Source organism: Enhydra lutris, unplaced genomic scaffold (assembly GCF_002288905.1).
Source record: "Enhydra lutris kenyoni isolate GAN:26980312 unplaced genomic scaffold, ASM228890v2 scaffoldscaffold18, whole genome shotgun sequence".
In the NCBI taxonomy this organism is placed as follows: domain Eukaryota; kingdom Metazoa; phylum Chordata; class Mammalia; order Carnivora; family Mustelidae; genus Enhydra; species Enhydra lutris.
Window position 1 is genome coordinate 14,584,066 of NW_019154102.1, and position 26,802 is coordinate 14,610,867.

The 26,802-nt window shown below is 36.5% G+C and overlaps 1 protein-coding gene across 1 annotated transcript in view; it reads right to left on the reverse strand.

Annotated features, from left to right (window-relative positions):
• The window catches only part of LOC111148096 (WD repeat containing planar cell polarity effector), a 445,955-nt gene that overhangs the window by 133,085 nt on the left and 286,068 nt on the right, over positions 1-26,802 (reverse strand). The window contains exon 14 of the mRNA XM_022504499.1: positions 5,892-5,994. Coding sequence (XP_022360207.1) covers positions 5,892-5,994 — 103 coding nt within the window. The remainder of the gene's footprint in view (positions 1-5,891; positions 5,995-26,802) is intronic.

A 26,802-nucleotide genomic window follows, 5' to 3' on the forward strand; every position in this document is an offset into this window, starting at 1 on the left:
TCTCCTGAAACTGTTCCAAAAACTAGAAATGGAAGGAAAACTTCCAAACTCATTTTATGAGGCCAGCATTACCTTGATCCCAAAACCAGACAAGGATCCCATCAAAAAAGAGAATTACAGACCAATATCCTTGATGAACACAGATGTGAAAATTCTCACCAAAATAGTAGCCAATAGGATCCAACAGTACAGTAAAAGGATTATTCACCATAGCCAAGTGGGATTTATTCTAGGGCTGCAAGATTGGTTCGATATCCGCAAATCAACCAATGTGATACAATACGTTAATAAAAGAAAGAACAGGAACCACATGATACTCTCAATAGATGCTGAAAAAGCATTTGACAAAGTACAGCATCCTTTCTTGATCAAAACTATGCAGAGTGTAGGGATAGAGGGTACATACCTCAATATCATCAAAGCCATCTATGAAAAACCGACAGCAAATATCATTCTGAATGAGGAAAAACTGAGAACTTTTCTGCAAAGGTCAGGAACAAAGCAGGGATGTCCACTATCACCACTGCTATTCAACATAGTACTAGAAGTCCTAGCCTCAGCCATCAGACAACAAAAAGAAATTAAGGGCATCTGAATCAGCAAAGAAGAAGTTGAGCTCCCACTCTTTGCAGATGACATGATACTTGATGTGGAAAACCCAAAAGACTCCATTCCAAAACTGATAGTACTCATACAGGAATTTAGTGAAGTGTCAGAATATAAAATCAATGCACAGAAATCAGTTGCATTTCTATATACCAACAGCAAAACAGAAGAAAGAGTAATTAAGGAGTTGTTCCCATTTACAATTGCACCCCAAACCATAGATACCTAGGAATAAACCTAACCAAAGAGGCAAAGAATCTGTACTCAGAAAACTATACGGTACTCATGAAAGAAATCAAGAAAGCCACAAAGAAATGGAAAAACATTCTATACTCATGGTTTGGAAGAACAAATATTGTGAAAATGTCTATGCTATCTGAAGCAATCTACACAATTAATGCAATCCCTAGCAAAATTCCATCAAATTTTTCAAAGAAATGGAACAAATAATCCTAAAATTTATATGGAACCAGAAACGACCCTGAATAGCCAGAGGAATGTTGAAAAAGAAAACCAAAGTTGGTGGCATCACAATTCCAGACTTCAAGCTCTATTACAAAGCTGTAATCATTAAGACATTATGGTACTGGCATAAAAACATACACATAGATCAATGGAACAGAAGAGAGAGCCCAGAAATGGACCCTCAACTCTATGGTCAACTAATTTTTGATGAAGCAGGAAAGAATGTCCAACGGAAAAAAGACAAGTCTCTTCAACAAATTTTGTTGGGAAAATTGGACAGCTACATGCAGAAGAATGAAACTGGACCATTTCCTTATACCACACACAAAAATAGACTCAAAATGGCTTGAAAGACATCAATGTGAGACAGGAATCCATCAAAATCCTTGAGAAGAACACAGTCACCGACCTCTTCACCTCAGCCACAGGAACTTCTTCCTAGAAACATCGCCAAATGCAAGAGAAGCAAGGGCAAAAATGAATTACTGGGACTTTATCAAGATCGAAAGCTTTTGCACAGCAAAGGAAACAGTCAACAAAACCAAAAGACAACTGACAGAATGTGAGAAGATATTCACAAAGAACACATTACGTAAAGGGCTAGTATCCAAAATCTATAAGGAACTTACTGAACTCAACACCCAAAGAACAAAGAATCCAATCAAGAAATGGGCAGAAGATATAAACAGACAGTTCTTCAAAGAAAACATCCAAATGGCCAACAGACACATGGAAAAGTTGCTCAACATCACTTGCCATCAGGGAAATACAAATCAAAACTGCAGTGAGATACTACTTCACACCAGTCAGAATGGCTAACACTAACCAGTCAAGAAATGACAGGTGTTGGCAAGAATGTGGAGAAAGGGGAAACCCTCCTACATTATTGGGAATGCAAGCTGGTGCAGCCATTCGAAAATAGCATGGAGGCTCCTGGAAAAGTTGAAAATAGAGCTACCTACAACCCAGCAATTGCAGTACTGGGTATTTACCCTAAAGATACAAATGTAGTGATCCGAAGGGGCACGTGCACTCGAATGTTTATAGCAGCAATGTCCACAATAGCCAAACTATGGAAGGAACCTAGGTGTCCATCAACAGATGAATGGATAAAGAAGATGGGATATATAAATAATGGCATACTATGCAGCCATCCAAAGAAACATGCCATTTGCAATGACGTGGATGGAACTAGAGGGTATCATGCTAACTGAAATAAGTCATTCAGAGAAAAAAATATCATATGATCTTTCTGTTAGGAATTTGAGAGGCAGGGCGGGGTCATGGGGGCTAGGGAGGGAAAAAATGAAATGCGATGGGATTGGGAGGGAGACAAACCATAAGAGAATCTTAATCTCACAAAACAAACTGAGGGTTGCTGGGAGGTGGGGGGGTTGGGATAGGGTGGTTGGGTTATGGACATTGGAGAGGATATGTGCTATCATAAGTGCTATGAAATGTGTAAGCCTGAAAATTCACAGAACTGTACCCCTGGGCAAATAATACATTATATGTTAATAAAAAAAATGGAAAGAGTACCTTCCAGATTTTTTTTTTCAAAGAAGACAAACAGATGGCTTGTAACAGGTACGTGAAACAGATCTCAACATTACTAACCAACAGGAATATGCAAATCAAAACCACAATGAGATATCACTTTACACCTGTCAGAATGGCTCTAATCAAAATGCCAAAAAAATAGGTGTTGTTGAGGAAGAGTAGATGAAGGAAACTTCATGCACTCTTGGTGGGATGGTCAGTTGGTAGAGCCACTGTAGAAAACTATATGGGTGCTTCTCAGAAAGTTAAAAATACTGTATGGTCAGTAACTCTACTACTGGGTATTTAACTAACGAAAATGAAACATTAACCTGAGAAGATACATGTACCCCTGTGTATTGCAGCATTATTTATAATACCCAAATTTTGAAAACAAACCCAGTATCCATGTGCAGATGAATAGATAAATGTGTATATACACATACACATATACATACACACACTCAACCATAAAAGAGTAACATCTTGCTATTTGAGACAGCATGGATGGACCTAGAGAATATGCTGAGTGAAGTAAGTCAGACATAGATAAATACGTGGAATCTAAAAAACAAAAAGCAGAAACAGAACTATAATTACAGAGAAAAACTGAGGGTTGCCAGAGGGGTTGTGGGTGGGGGATGGGCAAATGAGTGAAGGGGGAGAGGATGATACAGGCTTCCAGTTACAGGGTGAAGAAGTCATAGGATGAAAGGTATAGGGAATCTAGTCAATGATATTGTAATAGTATTGTATGGTGATAGATGATAGTTATAGTTGTGTGTCAACTATACTTCAATTAAAAAAAACAAAACACAGATATTTGTGCAAGTACAAAGAGACCAACGAAGTAGAGAGCCCAGGAACACTCTCTCTATATATATACTATAACATTTACTAAATAGTACTGCCTTCCCCACCAGAATGGCTAAAATGCAAAAGAGAGACCTTATCATACATCAGTGAGGACGGAGCAAGCATATCCACTTTTAAGCATATACCCAGTATATCTGTGTATACATCTGTTGAGAGATAAACACAAGTACATTCATAGCAACACTATTCACAATAAGCCCCAAACTTCAAAGAACTCAAATATCTGGCATAGAATGAATAAAATTGTATATATTCATCTGTTGGATTACTATTACATAGCAATAAAAAAGAATTACAAACATTTACAACAATATAAAAGAACTTCATAAAGTTGAGTGAAAGGAGTCCAAAACAAAAGAATAATATATATTTCACTTATTTAAATTTTGAAAGAAAGGTAAAGCTAATCTACAGTGTTGTAAGTAAAGACAGTTGGGCTGGGATACAGTATCTTAAAGTGGATATGAGAGGCCATGCGTGGTCCTGGTAATGTATATTACTTGCTTTGGATAATGGTTACAAGAATGTTTACTTTGTGAAAATCTGTTGAGTCAAGATTATGATTTGTATGCTTTTGTGTATGTATATTATACTAGAATAAAAAGTTTAAATAAAAAAACTTTCAAATTGTTCAGCCACCCAGGTGCCCTTGAAATACTTCAACTTGAATACTCTTGTTATTTTACACAATATATCTTCTTGCTTGCATCAAAGAACACTTTTGAAAGCCAAAAACTTAACTGCTTTCAGAAATGTTTGAGAGAACAGAGTTGAACTAAATTGAAGAAACTTGACAGAAAACTAGCTTTCCCCAGCATGATGTGGGCTATATGGAAGAACTAGACAGAAACTACCATTAAGAAACTAGAGATTCTTTCCTAATTCCTTTTCTAATTTTGAATGAGAGTCACCCGTTTTCTAGAATAAAAGTGGGGTAGAACATCCATCTGAATGTTCACCTCTTGATAGTTACTGTTGTGACTGAATGGTATCTTTGTTAAGGGAAAGTAATCAAGGTCAAAGGGTAAGGCCTGAAAAAAAGGCTGAAAAGTGGGGAGGAACAGGGTTTCAATGAAGAAAGATATTTGCCAGAAATGAGGCAGGGCTCAAAAAGGCTCTTTGGCTAGGAACTATCAGCTGGCTATAGTAATCCAATCAAAGCATTCACAGGGCACAGAAAGCATACTGGTGAATAGTGGAGTTTCTTAATTTTTCTGAAATTGTGTGATAATTTCTTCACCTTCCTTTTCACCCTTAGTAACTTTAAATAGTTTTAAAATGCAAAACCTCCATTGTTAAAGAGAAGCTAACAACTGCTCCTTTTGGATGCCAACAGCATTGTAAAAACAAAGATGATCAATCAATAGAGAGGCTTGTTATAATAATTTGAGGCAAACTTACAAAGTAGAAATCTATTAAAACTTCATTTCTTAGGAGTTCCACAAAGAAGTGAATTAGATTACAATTCTGAGGGTCCTTTGCCTAATCTAGAAATAGTAAATACCAGGAAGAATAGGAATTGGAAAGTCCAGAGATCAATAATTCCAGATTTAGTCACACTAGACAAGCTAAGTTTAGAAAAAGGAAGCTCATGTTGCTATTGTAATAGTTTTTAAAACTTATCATTTTTATATATTATAAAGTTTTGAGTGGACCTTTAGATTAAATTTAGGTTTCTGATTGGTCTTCTTTGGAAGACTACACTGTAAAATGACTAGTAGCTTCTAAAAGAAAACAAGTCACCCATCAAACCTAAAATTCCATGTTAAATACTTTGATATAGGACAGAATTCTTTTGAGATATGACATGTCTATGTGTATAAATAACTATATAAATTTCTGTGTTGGCTAACATTAATAACCGCACTTACGATAAATTCTTCCCCCAAAGTCTTATAAATACAGTGCCTTTTTGACTTTTTGCTAAATGGTGATTAATCAGTGATTATTAATTTTATATCAACACAGTTCCCACTTACATATTCCATACTGTACTATTTACCCAGGCTTAATTCTTGAGAGCTTGTTTGGAGGTTCTAGCAGGGGAGCGCAGCTACTCGTATACCCTTGACCGAAGAACGGTCCTCTCCTCTATCGGGGAAGGTCGTCCTCTTCGACCGAGCGCGCAGCTTCGGGAGGGACGCACATGGAGCGGTGAGGGAGGAAGGGGACACCCGCCTAGCCAGCCAGATCAGCCGAATCAACCCTGGCGATCAATGGGGTGACAGATGTCGCAGCCAGATCGCCCTCACATCCCAGGCTTAATTCTTTTTTAAAAGTCACTTTCTTTACAAAGAAAGCAATTCAAATTAACCAACTGTGCCTTACAAACATAAATATAAAATGATACTGAGTAAGTATTGATTGAAACAAAAAGCATTTAAAAAACCAGCATTAATTCTTACCAACTCCAGAGGTTATTGATTCTGCATCAATGTCACTAGCTCTTTTTCTTGCCACTTCAGCTAGTGCCAATTCACCCTTATCTAGTGCAAAGTAATGGATATCCTTTGGAAATAAAGCAAAATAAAAGATTAATCCAAATGAATGTTGGTCAGGTTACAAAGAAGATTTTGAACAAAAGAGCTTACTGTTCCGATTACAAAACAGACATGGCTGATGAATAATTTTTTGTGTTTTAATTCTCTCAGTTTTCTTTTCTAGTATAAGAACATTTTCTTAAATTGTAGATTATAACTATACCTAATAGCATTACTTAAGTAAGTTATTTTAATTCTTCAGGGAAAAAGACAATTTTTTAAACCAAAGGTTTGACATACTCAGTTTTGTCAGGAAATAAAAACATTTATTGCTATGTTCTTTGGTGAGATTTTAATGTCCAAGATGACTTCTTCAAAATTAAATTATATATCATATTATGACAAGCATTTTGCAAGAAATACAACTATACAAATTTGTCTCTGATATTTATGTATCTGGCACATGCTATTTTGTTAACATTATTCATATTACTAATCTTGAACTCTTACAGTCAACAAATAATCAGCGCCTACTAAGTGTTAGGCATTGTTCTGGGATATAGGGGTCAATTACAGTTCCATGTCTCAGGAAGCTGTCAATCCAGCGGGAAGACAGACCATTGTGAACAACAGTTAATTACATCATGTGTGATAGGTTTTATAACAGATATTTGCACAGATATTTGCTCTGGAGCTAAAGAGAAGGAATTGATCCTTGATCTGGGTCTTGAAGGACAAATAAGAGGAAAAATAGACAAAAAGGGACAGAATTAGTATCTGGTGCATATATATATACAGAAGATTAAAAAACAGTTCTGTTAGGCAATGGTATATCTTTGAATATGGAAGGAGTCTTGCACTGGATGTGTGGGAGAAAGCAGTGTAAAATAATACTAAAGTAGGTATAGCCACTAAAAACTATTTTGAACTATTTTTGGTGTGCAAAAGATTGCTGGAATACTAGTGCAATAAAAATGGAAAAAGGGGCACCTAGGTGGCTCAGTCAGTTAAGTGTCTGACTCTTGATTTCAACTGAGGTCATGATCTCAGGGTTGTGAGATCAAGCCCCACATTGGGCTCTCTGCTCATTAGGGAGTCTGCTTAAGGTCTCTCTTTCCTTCTCCCTCTCTCTCTAGAATAAATAAATAAATCTCTAAAAAAATGGAGAAAGAATACAAACAACCAGTTTACAATGAAGAAATATAAATGGCCTATACTCAAGAGAGGTATTTCACTTTATTAATATTCAAATAAATGCAATTGAGAAAGTGTGATTTCAAACTGTTTAAGTTTTTAAAAGTTCAGAATATTCACTGGTTGCAGAGACTTCAGGGAAGATGGCAGAATAGGAGGATCATAAGCTCACCTCATCCTGTGAATACAACTAGGTAACATCCCCATCAGTGTAAGTAACCCAGGAAATGATCCAAAGACTGGCAGACCAGACTCTCTACAGGTAAATGCAGAGAAGTCACATTAAAGAGGGCAGGAAAGGTGGAGATGCTGTCAGGAACCACATGGACCCACAGGACTGTCTCCAGGAAGGAGGGACAATGCAGATGTAGAGAGGAGAGAGAAAGAGACCCCAACATCATACACAAGAACAAGACAGAATCACAGTGAGAGCTAAATGAAATGGAGATAAGTAATATACTTGATAGAGAATTTAAAGTAATGGTCATAAAGATACACTCACTAGACTTCAACAGACTTGAGAAAAGTAGAACTCAGTGATACCTTCAAAAAAGAGAAAACAAAAATCCAATGAGAGATGAAGAATTCAATAAGTGAAATAAAAAAAAAATACACTAGATGCACTAAAGAGCAGGCTAGTGGAGGTGGAAGAACAGATCAGGAACCTGCAGGAGAGAGTAATTGAAAGCAATCAAGCTGACTAGAGAGAGAGGGGAAAAACTAATGAAAATAGAAAAATGGAAGTCAACAACCTCATCAAACATAATAACATTTACATTATAGGAATCCCAGAGGAGAAGAGAGAGAAAAGGGGTCAAAAATTTATTTGAAGAAATAATAGCTGGACACTCCCCAAATCTGGGGAAGGAAACAGAAATCTAGATTCAGGAGGCACAGAGATTCCCCCCAAAACTTAACCCAAAGAAGTCCACATCAAGACACAAAGTAATTAAAATGGCAAAAATAAAACAAAATAAAATAAATAAAAGAATTTTAAAAGCAGCAAGAGAAAGCAGTTACATACAGGGGAAATCATATAAGACTATTAGTGATTCTTCAGCAGAAACTTGTAGGCTAAAAGGGAGTGGCATGATATATTCAAAGTGCTGAACAAAAAAATCCTGCAGCCAAGAATACTCTATCCAGCATAGCAATCCTCATAATAGAAGTAGAAACAGAATTTCCAAACAAAAATTAAAGGAATTCATCACCCTAAACCAGCCCTATAAGAAATGTTAAAGGGAACCCTGAGTAGAAAGGAAAGACCACAGGCAAGAGAAAGAAAAAATAGATAGCAAAAAGGCATTAAAATTCAAAAATCTATAAAAATCAATCAAGGACCTCAGAATAAAAGGATGTAAAGTTGGGCACCATATACATAAAATAGGGATGGAAAAAGAGTAAAAATGTAGTCCTTTTAAAATGGGTTCAAGGGGCGCCTGGGTGGCTCAGTGGGTTAAAGCCTCTGCCTTCAGCTCAGGTCGTGATCCCAGGGTCCTGGGATCGAGCCCCGCATCGGTCTCTCTACTCAGCAGGGAGCCTGCTTCCTCCTCTCTCTCTGCCTGCCTCTCTGCCTACTTGTGATCTCTGTCTGTCAAATAAATAAATAAAATCTTTAAAAAAAAATAAATAAAAAATAAAATGGGTTCAAACTTAAGCAACCATCAACTAAACAGAGATATACAAAAGATGTTAAATATAAACATAATGATAACCACAAATCAAAAACTAGCAATAAAATATGCGGAAAATAAAGACAAAGGAATCCAAATATATAGCTAAGAAAGCAAGCAAACCATGAGAGAGAGCAAGAGAATAAAGGAACAGAGAAGAACTACAAAAATAGCCATAAAACAAGTAATAAAATGACAAAAAGTATCAACAATTACTTTGAATGTAAATGGACAAAATGCTCCAATCAAAAGACAGGGCGATGGAATGGATAAAAAAGCAAGGCCCATTTATATACTGCCTGGAAGTGACTCTTCTCAGACCAGAGACACATGCAGATTGAAATTGCAGGGATGGAAAAGCACTTATCATGCAAATGGATGTGAAAAGAAAGCCGAGGTAGCAATACTTATGCTGGACAAAATGGGCTTTTTTCTTTTTAAATAAAGATTTTATTTATTTATTCAACAGACAGAGAACACAAGCAGGCAGAGAGGCAGGCAGAGGGAGAGAGGGAAGCAAGCTCCCCGCCGAGCAGAGAGCCCTATGCGGGGCTCAATCCCAGGACCCTGGGATCATGACCTGAGCCAAAGGCAGAGGCTTAACCCACTGAGCCATCCAGGCGCCCCACAAAATGGGTTTTAAATCAAAGGCTGTAATAAAGGAAAAAGGACACTGTATAATCATAAAGGGAATAATCAAAAAAGAAGGTATAATCATGGTAAATATTTACACACCCACTACGGCAGTACCTAAATACATAAAGCAGCTAATAAAGGAAATAATCGATAGTGATACAATAATACAAGAGTACTTTAACATCCCATTTACATCAATGCGTAGATCATCCACACAGAAAGTCAACAAGGAAACTGTGGTTTTTAATGACACACTGGACCAGATGGATCTAACCGATGGATCTGGACCAGATCTATTCAGAACATTCATTCTTAAAACAGTAGAATACACTTGTTTCAAGTGTACACAGATTACTGTCCAGAACAGATCACAAGGTTAGGCCAAAACAATTTCAACAAATTCAAAAAGATGGAACACATATTATGCATTTTTTTTTCTGACCACAATGTTATGAAACTAGAAATCAGACACAAGGAAAAAAACTTATCAAGAACACAAATACATGGAGATTAAATAATATGCTATTAAGCAATGAGTGGGTCAACCAAAATATCAAAGGGGATATAAAAAATTACATGGAGACAAATGAAAAAATAAAATTCCAAAACCTTTGAGATGAAGCAAAAGCTCTTCTAACTAAGGGAAGTTTATAGCAATACAGGTCTAACTCAAGAAGCAAGAAAAATCTCAAATAAACAACCTAAACTTATACTTAATGGAGCTAGAAAAAGAAGAAACAAAGCCCCAAACAGCAAAAGAAAATAATACAGATTAGAGTGGAAATAAATGAAACAGAAACTAAAAAAACAGGTTAACAGGTCAATGAAACCAGGAGCTAGTTCTTTGAAAAGATCAACAAAATTGATAAGCTTTTACCCAGACTCAGAAAAGAGAGGGCTCAAATAAAAAAAAATCATAAGTGAAAGAGGAGATAATAACAACCAACATCAAAGAATAGAATTATAAGAAAACATGATGAAAAATTTTATGCCAACAAATTGGGCAATCCAGAAGAAATGGATAAGTTCTTAGAAACATATAATCTTCCCAAGGTCACGCAGGAACAAACAGAAAATTTGAGTCAACCAATCACCAGCAATGAAAATAGAATCTATAATCAAAAAACTCCCAAAAGGGGCACCTAGGTGGCTCAGTGGGTTAAGCCTCTGCCTTCGGCTTGGGTCATGATCCCAGGGTCCTGGGATCGAGCCCCACATTGGGCTCTCTGTTCAGCAGGGAGCTTGCTTCCCCCTCTTTCTCTGCTTGCCTCTCTGCCTACTTATGATCTCTCTCTCTCAAATAAATAAATAAAAATCTTTAAAAACAAACAAACAAACAAAAACTCCCTTGAAACAGAAGTCCAGGACCAGACAGCCTCACAGGTAAATTCTACCAAACATTTGAAGAAGAATTAATACGTATTCTCTCAAACTATTCCAAAAACAGAAGACTAAGGAAAGCTTCCAGATTCAGTTATGAGGGGCCCCTGGGTGTCTCAGTCATTAAGCGTCTATCTCCCTTTGGCTCAGGTCATTATCCCAGGGTCCTGGGATCGAGCCCAACAACAGGCTCCCTGCTTGGTGGGAAGCCTGTTTCTCCCTCTCTCACTCCTCCTGCTTGTGTTCCCTCTCTTGCTGTGTCTCCGTCAAATAAATAAATAATTTAAAATAAAAATTTCACTTATGAGATTGCTATTACCCTGATACTAAAGCCAGATAAAGACACTACAAAAAAAGAAAATCACAGGCCAATATCTCTGGTGAACATAGATGTAAAAATACTCAACAAAATATCACCAAACAAATCCGACAAGACATTAAAAAATCATTCACCTCGATCAAGTGGAATTTATTCTTGGGATTCAAGGGTGGTTCAATATTTGCATATCAATCAACATGATACATCACATCAAGAGAAAAGATAAAAATCATATGATTAGGACACCTGGGTGGCTCAGTCAGTTGAGCATCTACCTTTGGCTCAGATCATGATCCCAGTGTCCTGGGTTCGAGGCCCATGTCGGGCTCCTTGCTCAGCAGGGAGTCTGCTTCTCCCTCTGCCTCCTCTGCCTGCCACTTCTCCTGCTTGTACTCTCTTCCTGACAAATAAATAAATATAATCTTTAAAAAAAAATCAATAGATGCAGAGAAAGGGTCTGACAAAGTATAACATCCATTCATGATAAAAAAAACCCTCAGCGAAGTAAGTTTAGGGGAACACACTGCAACATAACAAAGGCCATATATAAAAAAAAACCCACAGCTAATATCATATTCACTGGTGAAATTGTAAAGGCTTTTCTCCTAAGATCAGGATATCCATTGTCACCACTTTTATTCAACACAGTACTGGAAGTATGAGCCACAGCAGTCAGACAAGAAAAAGGAATAAAAGGCATCCAAATTGGAAGAAGTTAAACCCAGACTATTTGCAGATGACATGATACTATATAGAGAAAACCCTAAGGACTCTACAAAAAAAAGCTACTAGGAATGGTAAATGAATTCAGTGAAGTCACAGGATATAAAATCAATATACAGAAATCTGATGCTTTTTTATACACTAAAACATAGTGTCAGAAGGAGAAATTAAGAAAAATATTCCATTTACAAGTGCAGCAAGAAGAACAAAATACCTAGGAATAAATTTAACCAAGGAGGTAAAAGACCAATACCCTTAGTATAAAACATGGATAAAAGAAACTGAAGATGACACAAACAAATAGAAAGATATTTTATGCTCATGGAGGAAAAGAATCAATATTGTTAAAATGTCCATACTACCCAAAGCAATGTACAGATTTATTGCAATCCTTTTTAAAATACCAACAGCATCTTTCACAGAACTAGAACAAATAATCCTAAAATCAGTATGGAACCACACGAACCACCCTGAATAGCCAAAGCAATCTTTTTTTTTTTTTTTTTTTTTTTAAAGATTTTTTTTTTTTATTTGACAGAGAGAGGTCACAAGTAGGCAGAGAGGCAGGCAGAGAGAGAGGGAAGCAGGCTCCTCGCAGAGCAGAGAGCCCGACGCGGGGCTCGATCCCAGGACCCTGAGATCATGACCTGAGCCGAAGGCAGAGGCCTTAACCCACTGAGCCACCCAGGCGCCCCCCAAAGCAATCTTGAAAAGAAGAACAAACCTGGAGGTATCACAATCCCAGATTTCAACAAAGCTGGAATCAAAACAGTATGGTACTGGCACAAAAACAGATACGTAGATCCATGGAGTGGAATAGAGAGCCCAGAAATAAACCCATGTTTATTGGTGTTCTTGGTTAATTAATCTCCAACAAAGGAGGCAAGAATATGCATTTGGAAAAACACAGTTTCTTCAACAAATGGTTTTGGGAAAACTGGACAGCAACCTGTAACAGAACAAAACTGGACCACCTTCTTACACCAGACATAATCATAAACTCAAAATCTTTTAAAGAAATGAATGTGAGACCAGAAACCATAAAAATCCTAGAAGAGATCCAGGACAGTAATTTCTCTGACAGCCATAGCAACATTTTTCTAGATATATCTTCTGAGGCCAGGAAAACAAAAGCAAAAATAAACCATTGGGACTACATGAAAATGAAAACTTCTACACAGCAAAGGAAACAGTCAACAAAACTAAAAGACAACCTACTGAATTGGAGAAGATATTTACAAATCACATATCTGATAAAAGATTAGTATCCAAAATACGTAAAGACCTTATACAACTCAATACCAAAACCCACAAATAATTCGATTTAAAATGGGGCAGAAGAAATGAACATGGATTTCTCCAAAGAAGACATATAGCTGGCCAACCAGACACATGAAAAGATGCTCAACACCACTAATCATCAGGGAAATGCAAATCGAACCGCAATCTCACATCTGTCAGAATGTCTAAAATCAACAACACAAGAAACAACATGCGTTGGCGAGGATGTGGAGAAAAAGGAATCCTATTGCACTATTGGAGGGAACACAAACTAGTTCAGCCACTGTGGAAAACAGTATGGAGGTTCCACAAAAATAAAAATAGAACTACCCTACAATCCAGCAGTCCCACTGCTGGGTATTTACCCAAAGAAAGCAAAAAACACAAACTCAGAGGTTTTACATGCACCTTATGCTTACTGCAGCATTATTTACAATAGCTAAGATATAGAAGGAGCCCAAGTATCCATCAATTGATGAATGGATATAGAAGATGTACATACACACAAGAGAATATTATTCAGTCATTAAAAAGATAATGAAATCTTGGGGATCCTGAGTGGCTCAGTTGGTTAAGCATCTTCCTTAGCCTCAGGTTATGATCTTGGCTCAAGTCACGATCCCCTTTGGTTCAGGTCATGAGTCCTGCCTGCATTGGGCTTCCTGCTCAGTGGAGAGTCTGCTTCTCCCTTTCCCTATGCTTCTCCCCCCACCTCACCCCGCTTAAGCTCTCTGTCTCACTCTCTAGTAAATAAAACCTTTAATAAAAAAATAATGAAATCTTGCCCATTTGCAATGACATGGATAGAACTATAGAGTATAACAGTAAGTGAAATAAATCAGAGAAAGAGAAATATCTTACTATATCACTCATATGTGGAATTTAAGAAACAAAAATGAGCAAAGAAAAAAGATACAAAACAAGAAACATACTCGTAAATATAGAAAACAAATTGATGGTTACTAGAGTGGAGGCGTATGGTGGGGATGGGTGAAATAGGTGAAGGGGATTAAGAGTATGCTTGTCAGGATGTGCACCTGTAATGTACAAAATTGCTGAATCACTATATTGTGCACCCGAAACTAATGTATCGCTGTTTGTTAACTATACTGGAATTAACATAATTTTATGAAAAGGAATATTTACTGGTTGCAGTTTTGGAGAATCAGACACTTAGATTTACTGGGAATATAAGATTTTATAGAGCAGGGGTCCATAAAGTATGGCCTACGGGCCAATTATAGACTGCCTTTTGTATAGTTCTCAAGTTAAAAATGGTGTTTACATTTTTAAATGGCTGGAAGAATTGAGCTCACCACTCTTATTTAATTCTAAATGGCTATAGACTTAAAAATATTTCAACCTAAAACTGCAAGGCAAAAATAGTACTTACACATGAAACTTAATAGTATGATAAAGTAATTTCAATGATAACTCCCATTTTTTTTGACTGGCAAGTAATGTCAGGCTGTGTTATACATTTCCTGAATTGTGAAGAAATAAAAGCAGATCTCTATTCTATACAAATTCCTGCAGCAATATATTTTCTGATTTTGGTCCACAGTGGTGTTTTTCAACCTGATGTAAGTGCAACAGAAATTTCCATATTCCAAAGTCTATTTATGCATCTGAGGAATTTAATTGGAAGTGATTAATCTATAATAAAATAACATGCTAAATGGCATTAAGTCTTTTAGTTAATAGAATTATAAAAATTCTATTCATCTATTTATCTAATTAGTGAATATAGTCAATTAAAACCATATGCCCATGAATTGATATTAATATGTGGCAGTATCTATCTATGAGGAAAGAAATTTGCAAAAGTGAAATACATAAAATCTTATCACAGGCATTAATAGATGAACATTTTGCAATAGATTTTTTTAATAAAGGAACATCAACTTTTGGCCCTAATTTAAGTGAAATGTTATTCCCCCAAAAGAAAATTCCATTATTTACATTTGTAAACTCATACTATCAACATTACTCAATTATTGTATTTCTAATTTAGTTAATAAAGATTAATGGAAGTTTGGGGTATTTTTGTTATATACAAGTACTTATATAATAACCTCAATTTTGCTTCTTGGTCTATAAGCTTGTAATATTTAATATATGAACGTTCTAAGGAAAAGTTTATTTATTATGCATCTTAAACAATGTATTAATATTTAAAATTTGCCTTTATATACTTTCAGAAAATGTTAAGGAAATGATGTGACAATGTTTGTCTAAAGATTGGCAATGACAGCATTACTTATAACAATGAAAAACTGGAAGCAATTTCGGTGTACATCATTTGAAATAATTGTGTTTTTTTTCTTTTTATCTAAGAGTGTCATGATGCTTTTACAATGGGTCCTTATTATTCAATGAAGAAATTTGTAATAACAAACATATACTACTGTATTCAACTAGCTTTTATTTTATTTAAGACTTTTACATCTGTATTCTTACCTAAGAAAAGTCAATTACTTTACTTGGGCTTAACAGCTAACAAGTCCCGACTGCTACCAAGATTATGCTAGCCTTATAAAATAAGTTAGGTGCCTTTTTTCTATTTTCTGTTCTCTGGCAAAATTTGTATGTAACTATTCACTGAAAATAAGCAAAAGATATGCAATAAAGTTGAGAAGAAAGTACCAACCATTACTGACCAACATAAGTGAACACCTGATTAAAATACAGACACACCTGCTTATGGCTGAAAAGATTATATGTGATAAAGACCAATTCTGACCAAAAATAATCTGTAAAATCCAGTGGAATTACAATTAAAATCACTTCAAAAATTTTAATTGACAAGTTGATCTTAAAGTTCTTATGTCAAAGCAAATGCTTAAGAATATCAAAGACTTAATCTAAGATGATAAAGCACTTTTATATAGACATACAAAGCAAAGAGAAAGAAACATGCCCATACAAATATGGTTTTCTTTGTGAGTTACAAACTCTAGGACTTTATCTTTAGCAGTGATGTAAGTGCTGGCTGTAAGATCTGTGGCTCACAAATTGTTTCTGGAACATTTTGTCTTTCTTCTTTATTATTTTTTTTTTATTTTGAAGGAAACAACAGAAGTTTTTTAAATTTACTTAATTAGCCAACATATGGTACATCATTAGTTTTTGGTGTAATGTTCAGTGATTCAATAGTTGTATATAATATCTAGTGCTCATCACATTAAGTGTCCTCCTTACTGCCCATCACCCACCTACCCCATCCCCCCACCCACCTCCCCTACCGCAACCCTCTGTTTCGTAAAGTCAAGAGTCTGTCATGGTTTGTCTCCCTCTCTGATTTCTTCCCATTCAGTTTTCCCTCCCTTCCCTTATGATCCTCTGACCAATTTCTTATGTTTCACATATGAATGAAACTTTATGATAATTGTCTTTCTCTGATTGAGTTATTTCACTTAGCATAATCCCTTCTAGTTCCATCCATGTCGATTAAATAGTAGGTATTCATCCTTTCTAATGGCTGAGTAATATTCCATTGTATATATACCACATCTTCTTTATCCACTCATCTGTTAAAGAACACTTTGGCTCCTTCCACAGTTTGGCTATTGTGGACATTGCTGCTATGAACATTGGGATGCAGGTGCCCCTTTTCACTACATCTGTATCTTTGGGCTAAATAACCAGTAGCGCAATTGCTGGGTCATGGGACAGCTCTATTAACTTCCTAAGGAACCTCCAAACTGTTTTCCAGAGTGGCTATACCAGCTTGCATTCTCACCAACAATGTAAGAGGGTTCCCCTTTCTCCACATCCTTGCCAACATTTGTTGTTCCCAGTCTTAATTTTACCCATTGTAACTGGCATAAGGTGGTATCTCATTATAGTTTTGATTTGTATTTCCCTGATGACAAGTGACGTGGAGCATTTTTTCATGTGCCTATTGGCCATTTGTATGTCTTCTTTGGAGAAATATCCGTTCATGTCTTCTGCCCATTTCTTGACTGGATTATTTGTTTTTTGGGTGCTGAGTGTAATAAATTTTTTATAGATCTTGGATACCAGCCAGTTATCTGATATGTCATTTGCAAATATCTTCTCCCATTTCATAGGTTGCCTTTTAGTTTTGTTGACTGTTTCCTTTGACATGCAGAAGCTTTTTATCTTTTATTTTTGTTTTTGAGGATTTTTATCTTGATGAAGTCCTAGTAGTTCAGTTTTGCTTTTGTTTCCCTTGCCTCTAGAGATGTGTTTTGCAAGAAGTTGCTGTGGCTGAGGTCAAGGCAAGCAAACGCTGCCTGTGTTCTCCTCTAGTACTTTGATGGGATTCCTAGGAGTCTCACATTGAGGTCTTTCATCCATTTTGATTTTATTTTTGTGTATGGTGTAAGAAATTGGTCCAGTTTCCTTATTCTGCATGTGGCTCTCCAATTTTCCCAACACCATTTATTGACAAGATGGTCTTTTTTCTATTGGATATTCTTTCCTGATTTGTTGAAGATCAGCCGACCAAAGAGTTGAGGGTCCATTTCTGGGTTCTCTGTTCTGTTCCACTGACCTATGTTTCTGTTTTGTGCCAATACCATACTGTCCTGATGATCACTGCTTTGTAACAGAGCTTGACGTCAGGCATTGTGATGTCAAGAGCCTTTTCCCCCCTCTTTTTCAACGTTCCTTTGGCTATTCAGGGTCTTTTCAGGTTCCATTCAAATTTTAGGATTGTTTGTTCCAGCTCTATGAAAAAAGTTGATGGTATTTTGATAGGGATTACACTGAATGTGTAGACTGCTCTGGGCAAGATAGATATTTTCATAATGTTTATCCTTCCAATCCATAAGCACAGAATGTTTTTTCATTTCTTTCTGTCTTCCTCAGTTTCTTTCGTAAGTGGCCCAGAGCCAAAAGATCGTGATCCCCCCATCTTCATTAAACCTTCTGAGAGAGTCTTCACCTTTGTTTATGCCAAACTCCACAGACTCTTGCCATGCATGCCCACTGTAATCTTCCCCGACTCCCAAGTGTCACTGCCCTTTGTTTGCCTTGGGAATGTGAGCAGTTGCAGACTTATGGTCTGTTGCTCCGAACACCCGCTGGGTGTTGCCCTAATGTCCTTTCCAGGGGCTGCCACTACCCTGAGAGCTGTTGCCAGGCCATGAGTGCAGCTGTTTCATTCCTCCAGGGGAATTGTAAATGGCCTGTGCATTCCAGTCCTTTTTAGGGTACTCAGGCAGAAATTGGTCACCCAACCAGCCCAGCTCAAGGTTTACAGTGACCTAAGCTGCAAGTCCCCTCCTTGGCTCACTGACTATAACCAGTTTCCTTGCTCCACTACTTGGGCACTGTACCGGTTCGGGTACCCCCATTCGTTCTGTGTCTCCTGGGATTCTGAGACCACAATGACTCACTTAGAATTCTGCCTTTTTCGTCCCCTTTCATAAAGAGATGTCTCCCACTAGAGCAGATTTCTAAGGGTTCCAGTTTGGTGCTCTGGGGTTATACCACTTTCCATGGCCAGCTTATGGAGGCTCCTTCTTCACTCTGTTTATCTTTTGATATCTCACTGCAGATTCATGACTCTGCACCTCCTACCTTGCAAAAAAGCAATCGCTTTTCTACTTGTAGAGTTCCAAATACATTTTTGTACATTTCAGGCTGAATTTGTGGTGTTCAGAATGGTTTGACAGATATCCAGTTAACTTCAAGGGACCAGATGAAACAAGGTCCCCTACTCTTCTGCCATCTTGCCTCCTCCCACACATTCTCTCTCTTTTTTCCTTGATTCTATGATTTCTCCTTTTTATTTTTTAATTGTTATAAAGAATTGGAGTCATTAATTTGAAGAGAGTAAGCCTCAACAGTTCTTAAGTTGTTATTATATCTGTACCATGAAGATTTTTGTTCCTTAATCTTTCTGTTTACAGTCTATTTACTTACTGATACACTTGTGAGTCTCCTTGCTATTCATATAACTGAATGTAGTCTTTAGCAAAATGTAGTAGAGAATATATCCCTTTAACTCCATGCTCCTCAGTTTGACATAGTTCATGAATCTTTACGGTGTGATGCAAGACTCTTTAGGGTTTGATGCACAATGTATCTTGTATCTATATTTCTTGCCAATTGACTATCCTCTAACTTCATTTATTTTTTAACTCTTGGATAGTTTTAGTATTGGAATTTAATTTAAATGTTGGATATTTACAACTAAGTGTGTTCACATGCCTCTGGGATATGGTCATATTCTAAATGAGTCAAGAAAATAAAAGCTACTTGGCTTTAAATTTCATTTGCATGTCTTATACCTGACTAGGCCAGTACATGCATGAATAAAGGATATGGAGTAAACCTGGTTGAGACTAACTCAGGCCAATGTACTCTTAAGTTATACATTAAGACATTTCAAGAGGCCACTTCCAGGATTGACATGCCCTTCCACTCAACCTGAGTTCAAATTCAATTACTATTTTTTAAAAGATTTTTTTACTTATTTGTCGGAGAGAGCACAAGCAGAGGGAGCAGGAGGTGGAGGGAGGCAGGCACCCCGCTCAGCAGGGAGCCCTAATTTTGTACTTGAAATTTTAAACTCTTTTTCTTAAGAAGTATTTCTCAAATTATATAAGCTTCCAGCTCTATAAAACATGGACGATGCACAACCATCAAAGTTCTCACATACTACTGGACTGTGTTACCACATGCTTAGTTTACAATTGTGTGTGGGAGGCACAAGACACAAGGAGACATTGCAAGTTGTATACTCCCTTTTTGTTTTGTTGATCTATTTTTGGAAATTTATTTTTTTAAGATTAGGATGACATATAACAAGTCTAAATGGACAGCACAGATAGCAATAGATCAGAAAAGTGTCATATTGATAAGTCCTAACCTTTACTGCCATCCAACTTTAATGAGCACTGGGCATTATATAAGACTGATGAATCAGTGACCTCTACCTCTGAAACTAATAATATATTATATGTTAATAATTATATGTTAACCCTTCAACCAGGGTTACCTTGTTGCTAGATGGTTTTATTATTAAAGTATTACTGATCCAGAAGGAAGTTTTCAAAAAAATACTCAGAGGAATAAACCACTTAGTTTTTCTCATTCTCAGTAAAATTTTGTAATTTACCATTTGCCAAAATGACTTAGATTAGTATCATCATTTAGCACTATTAAGTGAAATTGGCTTCCACTGAAAAAAAGATGACAAACACTGATAGTATTTGGCCATGATCCAGGTTTAAATATTTACACACATTCTCTCTGTGTCATCTAGGATCAAAAACAAAAAACTTGCTGTTACTGGGTTCTTACTACCTTTCAAATGACGTGAATGTACTACTGGAATGAATATATAAATTTATAACAAGACATTAAAACTAAAAAAAATCTTAACTAGACTTTCCTCTTTAAATCATACATTTTTGGATCAGTCATTGACAACTTTTACAACATACTGTTCTTATAACCTTTCCTAATTTTTGTAATGTTTTTACGGATTGATAGCTTTGTATGAAATATAGAAATACCAAGACAGGCAACAGCTTATGCAGATTTAAGATTACCATGCTCTAGTGCTTCCCACGGTAACATTTACCTTAGTTCAAATCAAATTAAATCAAATCAAACTCTAAATTTAAATTCTAATTATAGCTTTTCAAGTTTAAGCCTTATCGAACATTGTTTTCAGAATGTTCAAGTTCATGTTGCTCTAGTTCAATTAAAGAAAGTAAAATGTTGACCTAATTCTCCTTCTGTTATTTATTTCTGTTATTTATTTTATAATAACATTTCAAATCAGACAAAACCAGTAAGTTTTAAGAATCAAATAAAATACTGTTTCTGATAACATGTTAATGTTGTGAAGTTCTATATTTGTAGATTTGAGGAAAATTAACTTTTAAGATAAGGAAGCAAATAATGTATCAAATGGTATAAAGACATATATTTTAGTAATCAGATCTTAATGTCTATATAAATCATCTTTTATAAATCAGAACAATAATCATTTTAAATGTGAAAATATGTAGAAACTATATTTATTATTTCCAAATGAATTTAGTTACAGGGGCACATATTTTTATGTTAGAAAAAGTTACTGGAAATTGTTTTTGTGGTTTTCATAGAACTCATAAATAAAACCTACTGCCTTCTTTCAAGAGTTATATTTTTGACCTATACGAATTTTTTCTTTGTGACTACTGGACTATTTGAATTCATTTGTTTAGCCTGTTATTTTTAGAGATTTATATTTTTGTAGAGAATTATTCATGTTTTTGTGCTTATTGCACTAATGTACATATAGGAATACCTTATATTATTACATTCCACATTATTGCACATCATATATGCTGCATTTTTTTTTTTTTTTTAGCAAACTGAAGGTTTTGTAGTAACCTTGCGTCAAGCAAATATATCGGCACTGTTTATTGAACAGCATTTGCCTACTTTGCATCACTCTCATAGTTTAGTAATTCTCATGGTATTTCAAAATTTTCATTATTACTGATTTTCTTATGGTGATCTCTGATCAGTGATCTTTGATGTTTCTATTATGATTGTTTTGGAGCACCATAAATCATGCCCATATGAGATGGTGAACTTAACTGATAAATGTGTGTGTTCTGACTGCTCTACTGACTGAGCATTTCCTGGTCTCTCCATCTCCTTGGGCCTCCCTATTCTCTGAGACACAACAATATTGAAATTAGGCCAGTTAATAATCCTACAGTGACCTCTAAGATGTTCAAGCAAAAGGAAGAACTTCATTTCTCTCACTTTCAATCAAAGGCTAGAAATGATTAAACTAAGTGTGGACGGCATATCAAAAGCCAGGGCAGGCTTGCTGATAGCTAGGCTTCTGCACCAAAAAGTCAAGCTATAAATGCAAAGGAAAAGTTCTTAAAGGAAATGAAAGTGCTACTCCAGTGAACCCATGAATAACAAGAGAACTAAACAGCCTTATTGCTGATGTAAAGAAACGTTTAGTGTCTGGATAGAAGATAAAACCAGCCAGAACTACCCTTACGCCAAGTCATAATCCAGAGCAAGGCCCTAACTCTCTTCAATTCTGTGAAGGCTCAGAGAGGTCAGGAAGCTGCAGAAGAAAAGTTTGAAGCTAGCAGAGTTGTTTTATAAGGTTTAAGCCATCTTCATATCATTAGAGTTCAAGATAAAGCAGCAGGTACTGATGTAGAAGCTGCAGTAAGTTATTCAGAAGATCTAAAAAAGATCGTTAAGGGCTATGCTAAATGGCTATACTAAACAACAGATTTTCAGTGTAGATTAAACAGCCTGCTCTTGGAAGCAGATACCATCTATGACTTTCATTGCTAGAAAGAAGTCAATGCCTGGCTTCAAGCTTCAAAGGACAGGCTAAGTGTCTTGTTAGGGGATAATGCAGCTGGTAACTCTAAGTTGAAGCCAATGCTCATCTGTTATTCTGAAGATCCTAGGTGCCCAAGAATGATGCTAAATCTACTCTGCCTGGGCTCTAGAAATGGAACAACAAAGCCTGGAAAAAGGGCATGTGATGTCATGAGCACTGGGCATTATATAAGACTGATGAATCAGTGACCTCTACCTCTGAAACGAATAATATATTATATGTTAATTAACTGAATTTAAATTTTTAAAAAAGCAATTTGTTTATAGCATGGTTTATTGAATATTTTAAGCCTGCTTTTGAGACCTACTGTTCAAAAAAGATTCCCTTCAAAATATTACTGCTCATTGACAATGCACCTGGTCACCCAAGAGCTCTGATGGAGATGGACAATGAGATTCGTGTTGTTTTCATGCCTGCTAACACAACAGCCATTCTGTAGCTCATGGAACAAGGAGCAATTTCAACTTTCAAGTTTTCTTACTAAAGAAGTACATTTCATAAAGCTAGAGCTGCGATATACAGTGATTCCCCTGATGCATCCAGGCTAAATAAATTGAAAACCTTCTGGAATGCATTCACCATTCTAGATGACATTAAAAACATTCATGAGTCATGGAAAAAGGTCAAAATACCAAAACAAATGGGAATTTGGAAGAAGCTGATACCAACCCTCACCAATGATTTTGAAAAATTCAAGATTTCAGTGGAGGAAGTTACCGCAGATTTGGCAAAAAATAACAAAAGGATTAGAATTAGAAGCGGAGCCTGAAGGGGCGCCTGGGTGGCTCAGTGGGTTAAGCCTCTGCCTTCGGCTCAGGTCATGATCTCAGCGTCCTGGGATCGAGCCCCGCGTCAGGCTCTACTCAGCAGGGAGCCTGCTTCCTCCTCTCTCTCTCTCTGCCTGCCTCTCTGCCTACTTGTGATCTCTGTCAAATAAATAAATAAAATCTTTAAAAAAAAAAAAAAGAAGTGGAGCCTGAAGATGTGACTGAATTGCTGTAATATCATGACAAAACTTGAACCAATAAGAGCTGCTTCTAATGGATGAGCAAAGAAAGTAGTTTCTTGAGATAAATTCTACTGCTGGTGAAGATGCTATGAAAACCATTGAATATAATGAAGAATTTAGAATATTACATAAACTTAGTCAATAAAACAGCAGCAAAGTTTGAGGGGAGTAACTCTAATTTTGAAAGAAGTTCTACTATGGGTAAAATGTTACCAAACAGCATTACATACTACAGAGAAATTGTTGGTGAAAGGAAGAGCCCACTGATGCAGAAAACTGTACTGTCTTCTTTTAAAAAACTGTGACAGCCACTCTAACTTTCAGCAACCACCACCTTGATCAGTCAGCTGCCATTAACATCAAGGCAAGATCATTCACCAGCAAAAAGATTACAACTCACTGAAAGCCCAGAAGATAGATAACAATTATTAGCTGTAAAATATTTTTTTAAAAGATTTTATTTATTTATTTGACAGAGAGAGATTACAAGTAGAAAGAGAGGCAGGCAGAGAGAGAGAGAGAGAGAGAGAGGGAAGCAGGCTCCCGGCTGAGCAGAGAGCCCGACGCAGGACTCGATCCCAGGACCCCGAGATCATCACCTGAGCCGAAGGCAGCGGCTTAACCCACTGAGCCGCCCAGGCGCCCTTAGCTGTAAAATATTTTTAAATGAAGGTATGTATATTGTATTTTTAGCTATAATACTATTGTATTATACCTAATAGACTATTGTAGTCTATTGTAAGGTAGTCTATTGTAGTCTTATTGTAAGGTATAAATCTAAGTTCTCAATACACTGGGAAACCAAAAAATTCATTTGATTCACTACATTGTAGTGGTCTGAATCTGAAACTATATTATCCCCAAGGTATGCCCATATAATTATCATAACTAAAAAAAAAAAAAAAAAACCAAACAAACTTCTGATCTTTTTATATACTGCTATGGAGTCACCTCAGGAAAAAAAATCAAGTTGACGATGTATTTAGTGTGCCACTTAAATATTAAAACAGGGATTTATTTGAACATATACGCATATTTATATATATATATTTTTTTCTATAAAAGATGGACAAACCATAATGACAACCTAAAGAGAAGGACAGGAACAAATGTGAAGAAAACAGAGATTCAAGTTAGACTTCACTGAACGTACCATTTTTTAAGCTCTGATTTAGAATCATTTTTATATAATTTTAAGATAAAAATTAAGAAGTATTCCTCAAATATCACAATCAAAATTAATGAATTAGTACATCAATTTGGTGATATTATTACATGAAAAAAAGTATTTTGCAAGTCAGTTTAAAATACAGACATTTTACCTCTTGTGGCATATCTCTAAAAAACAAAGGAATTGCAATGAAATCTTAAAATGTTTTCATTATTCTATTAGTAGGAATAATATTTGTAGAAATATTCTAAAACTATTTTCTATAAATGTGTAACAGAGGTCAATGAAGCATAGCCTGTGAAGCACATCCAACCTACAACCAGTTTTTGTAAAAAAGTCTTGTTAAAATAGTCATACTCAGTCTCACCATAGGAAGATGGCAGAGGAGTAGGGACTCTAGTTTCATGTGGTCCCTGGAATTTAGCTAGTTAGATATCAAATCATTCTGAACATCTGAAAACTCAACTGGAGAGCTAAGAAAATAATTACTGCAATTCTATAAATAGAAAAGCAAACAGTTTTCCCAAGGTAGTGGATGCAGAGAAGTGAATCCAAGGCGATACATATCGGAAGATAAACTGTGGCAGGGAGGGAGCCTCTGTAAACTGGGTACTGGAAAGTGATACAGCCGCAGAGTGCAAAATCAGAAATTTTAGAAGTCTGCTCTAGTGGAGGATGTCCCTGCCTAAAAGGTGCCAAGGTGGCAAAGTGGGGCAGAATCTCAGGTGGGGCATGTGGTCTTAGGATCCCGGGGGTCACAGAAAGAACAGGGCTCCTGAGTGTGGCAGAGGTCTCAAGTGTTAGAGCAGGGAAGCCAGCTGCAAACAGTGAGCCCAGGAAAGGGCTTTCAGCATGGTGTTGCCATAAGCTGTAAGAACTGCAGCACAATCGGGTGACCATTCTTTGTGCAGGAACCCAGCAAGAGGCAGAACTGAGGGAGACTCCTCCTCCCTGCCCTAGGAGGAGTGGCACGGGAGCGTGCCATAGGAGTCTGTAAAGATTGGAGACTCAAAATGGGGTCACCTACCTGTGATAAAAATTCAATCACATGCTGGGTGAACACAGAGTGTGGATGAAACCAGGGAGACAAGAGTGATTGACTGCTTTTCTGTGAGGGCTCACGGAAGAGTGAGGGGCACAAATTTTCAGCTCTGGTTCTGGATATTGGGGTACAGCCATTTTCATCCTTGAAAGTCGTACAAAAAGCTTTCAGGGAACAAAAACCACAAAGAGCAATCTGGAGCTCCTTACACTGAGCCTGGCCCCCTGGCAAGGGGGTATAATTGCACTGGGGCAAAGACACTTGAGAGTTAGTGCAAGCGTTGCCTCCACTAGAAGATGAGTAGGAACATCTGGCTAATACCAAGTTTACCAATCACATAGAACTGCAAAACTCCAGTGCTAGAGGAAAATAGTATAGAATTCAGGGTATTTCTCATGATTCCTTAGTCTTTCAGTTTAAAAAATGTTCCCCCTTTTTATCCTTTTCAACCAGTCTCTTATTTTATCAACTTTTTAAAGGTCTTTTTAAATTTTCATACACACACACACACACACACACACACACACACACCATATTCTTTGTTTTGGCCTCCTTTCATTTTATTCAATTTTATTTTTTATAAGTCTTTCTTTACAATTTTGGGATCTAGTTTCTTCTAGCAAACAGACCAAAATATACCTAGGACCCAGTGTATGATTCTGTTCTGTCCACCTGTTTGATTATATTCTCTCTTTTTTTCTGTTATTGGTTTCTGAACTCTTCAGATTTGTTTGGCATATATTTTGCTGGGGCCATGGTTGATATCTTTGCATTTTGCTCCCTCATTCATGTATTCTTCTCTGGACAAAATCACAGGAGGGGAAAACTCACCCCAGAAAAAAAGAACAAAAGGCAGTACTAATTTCCAGAGATTTAGTCAATATAGATATAAGTAAGATGTCAGAGCTAGAATTGAGCATGATGATTACAATGATACTAGCTGAACTTGAAATAACCATAAAAGACCCTAGAGAATCTCTTTGTAGAGAAATAAAAGAACTAAAATCTAATTAGGTTAAAACAAAAAAGGATATACTGAGATACAGCCAAAATGGA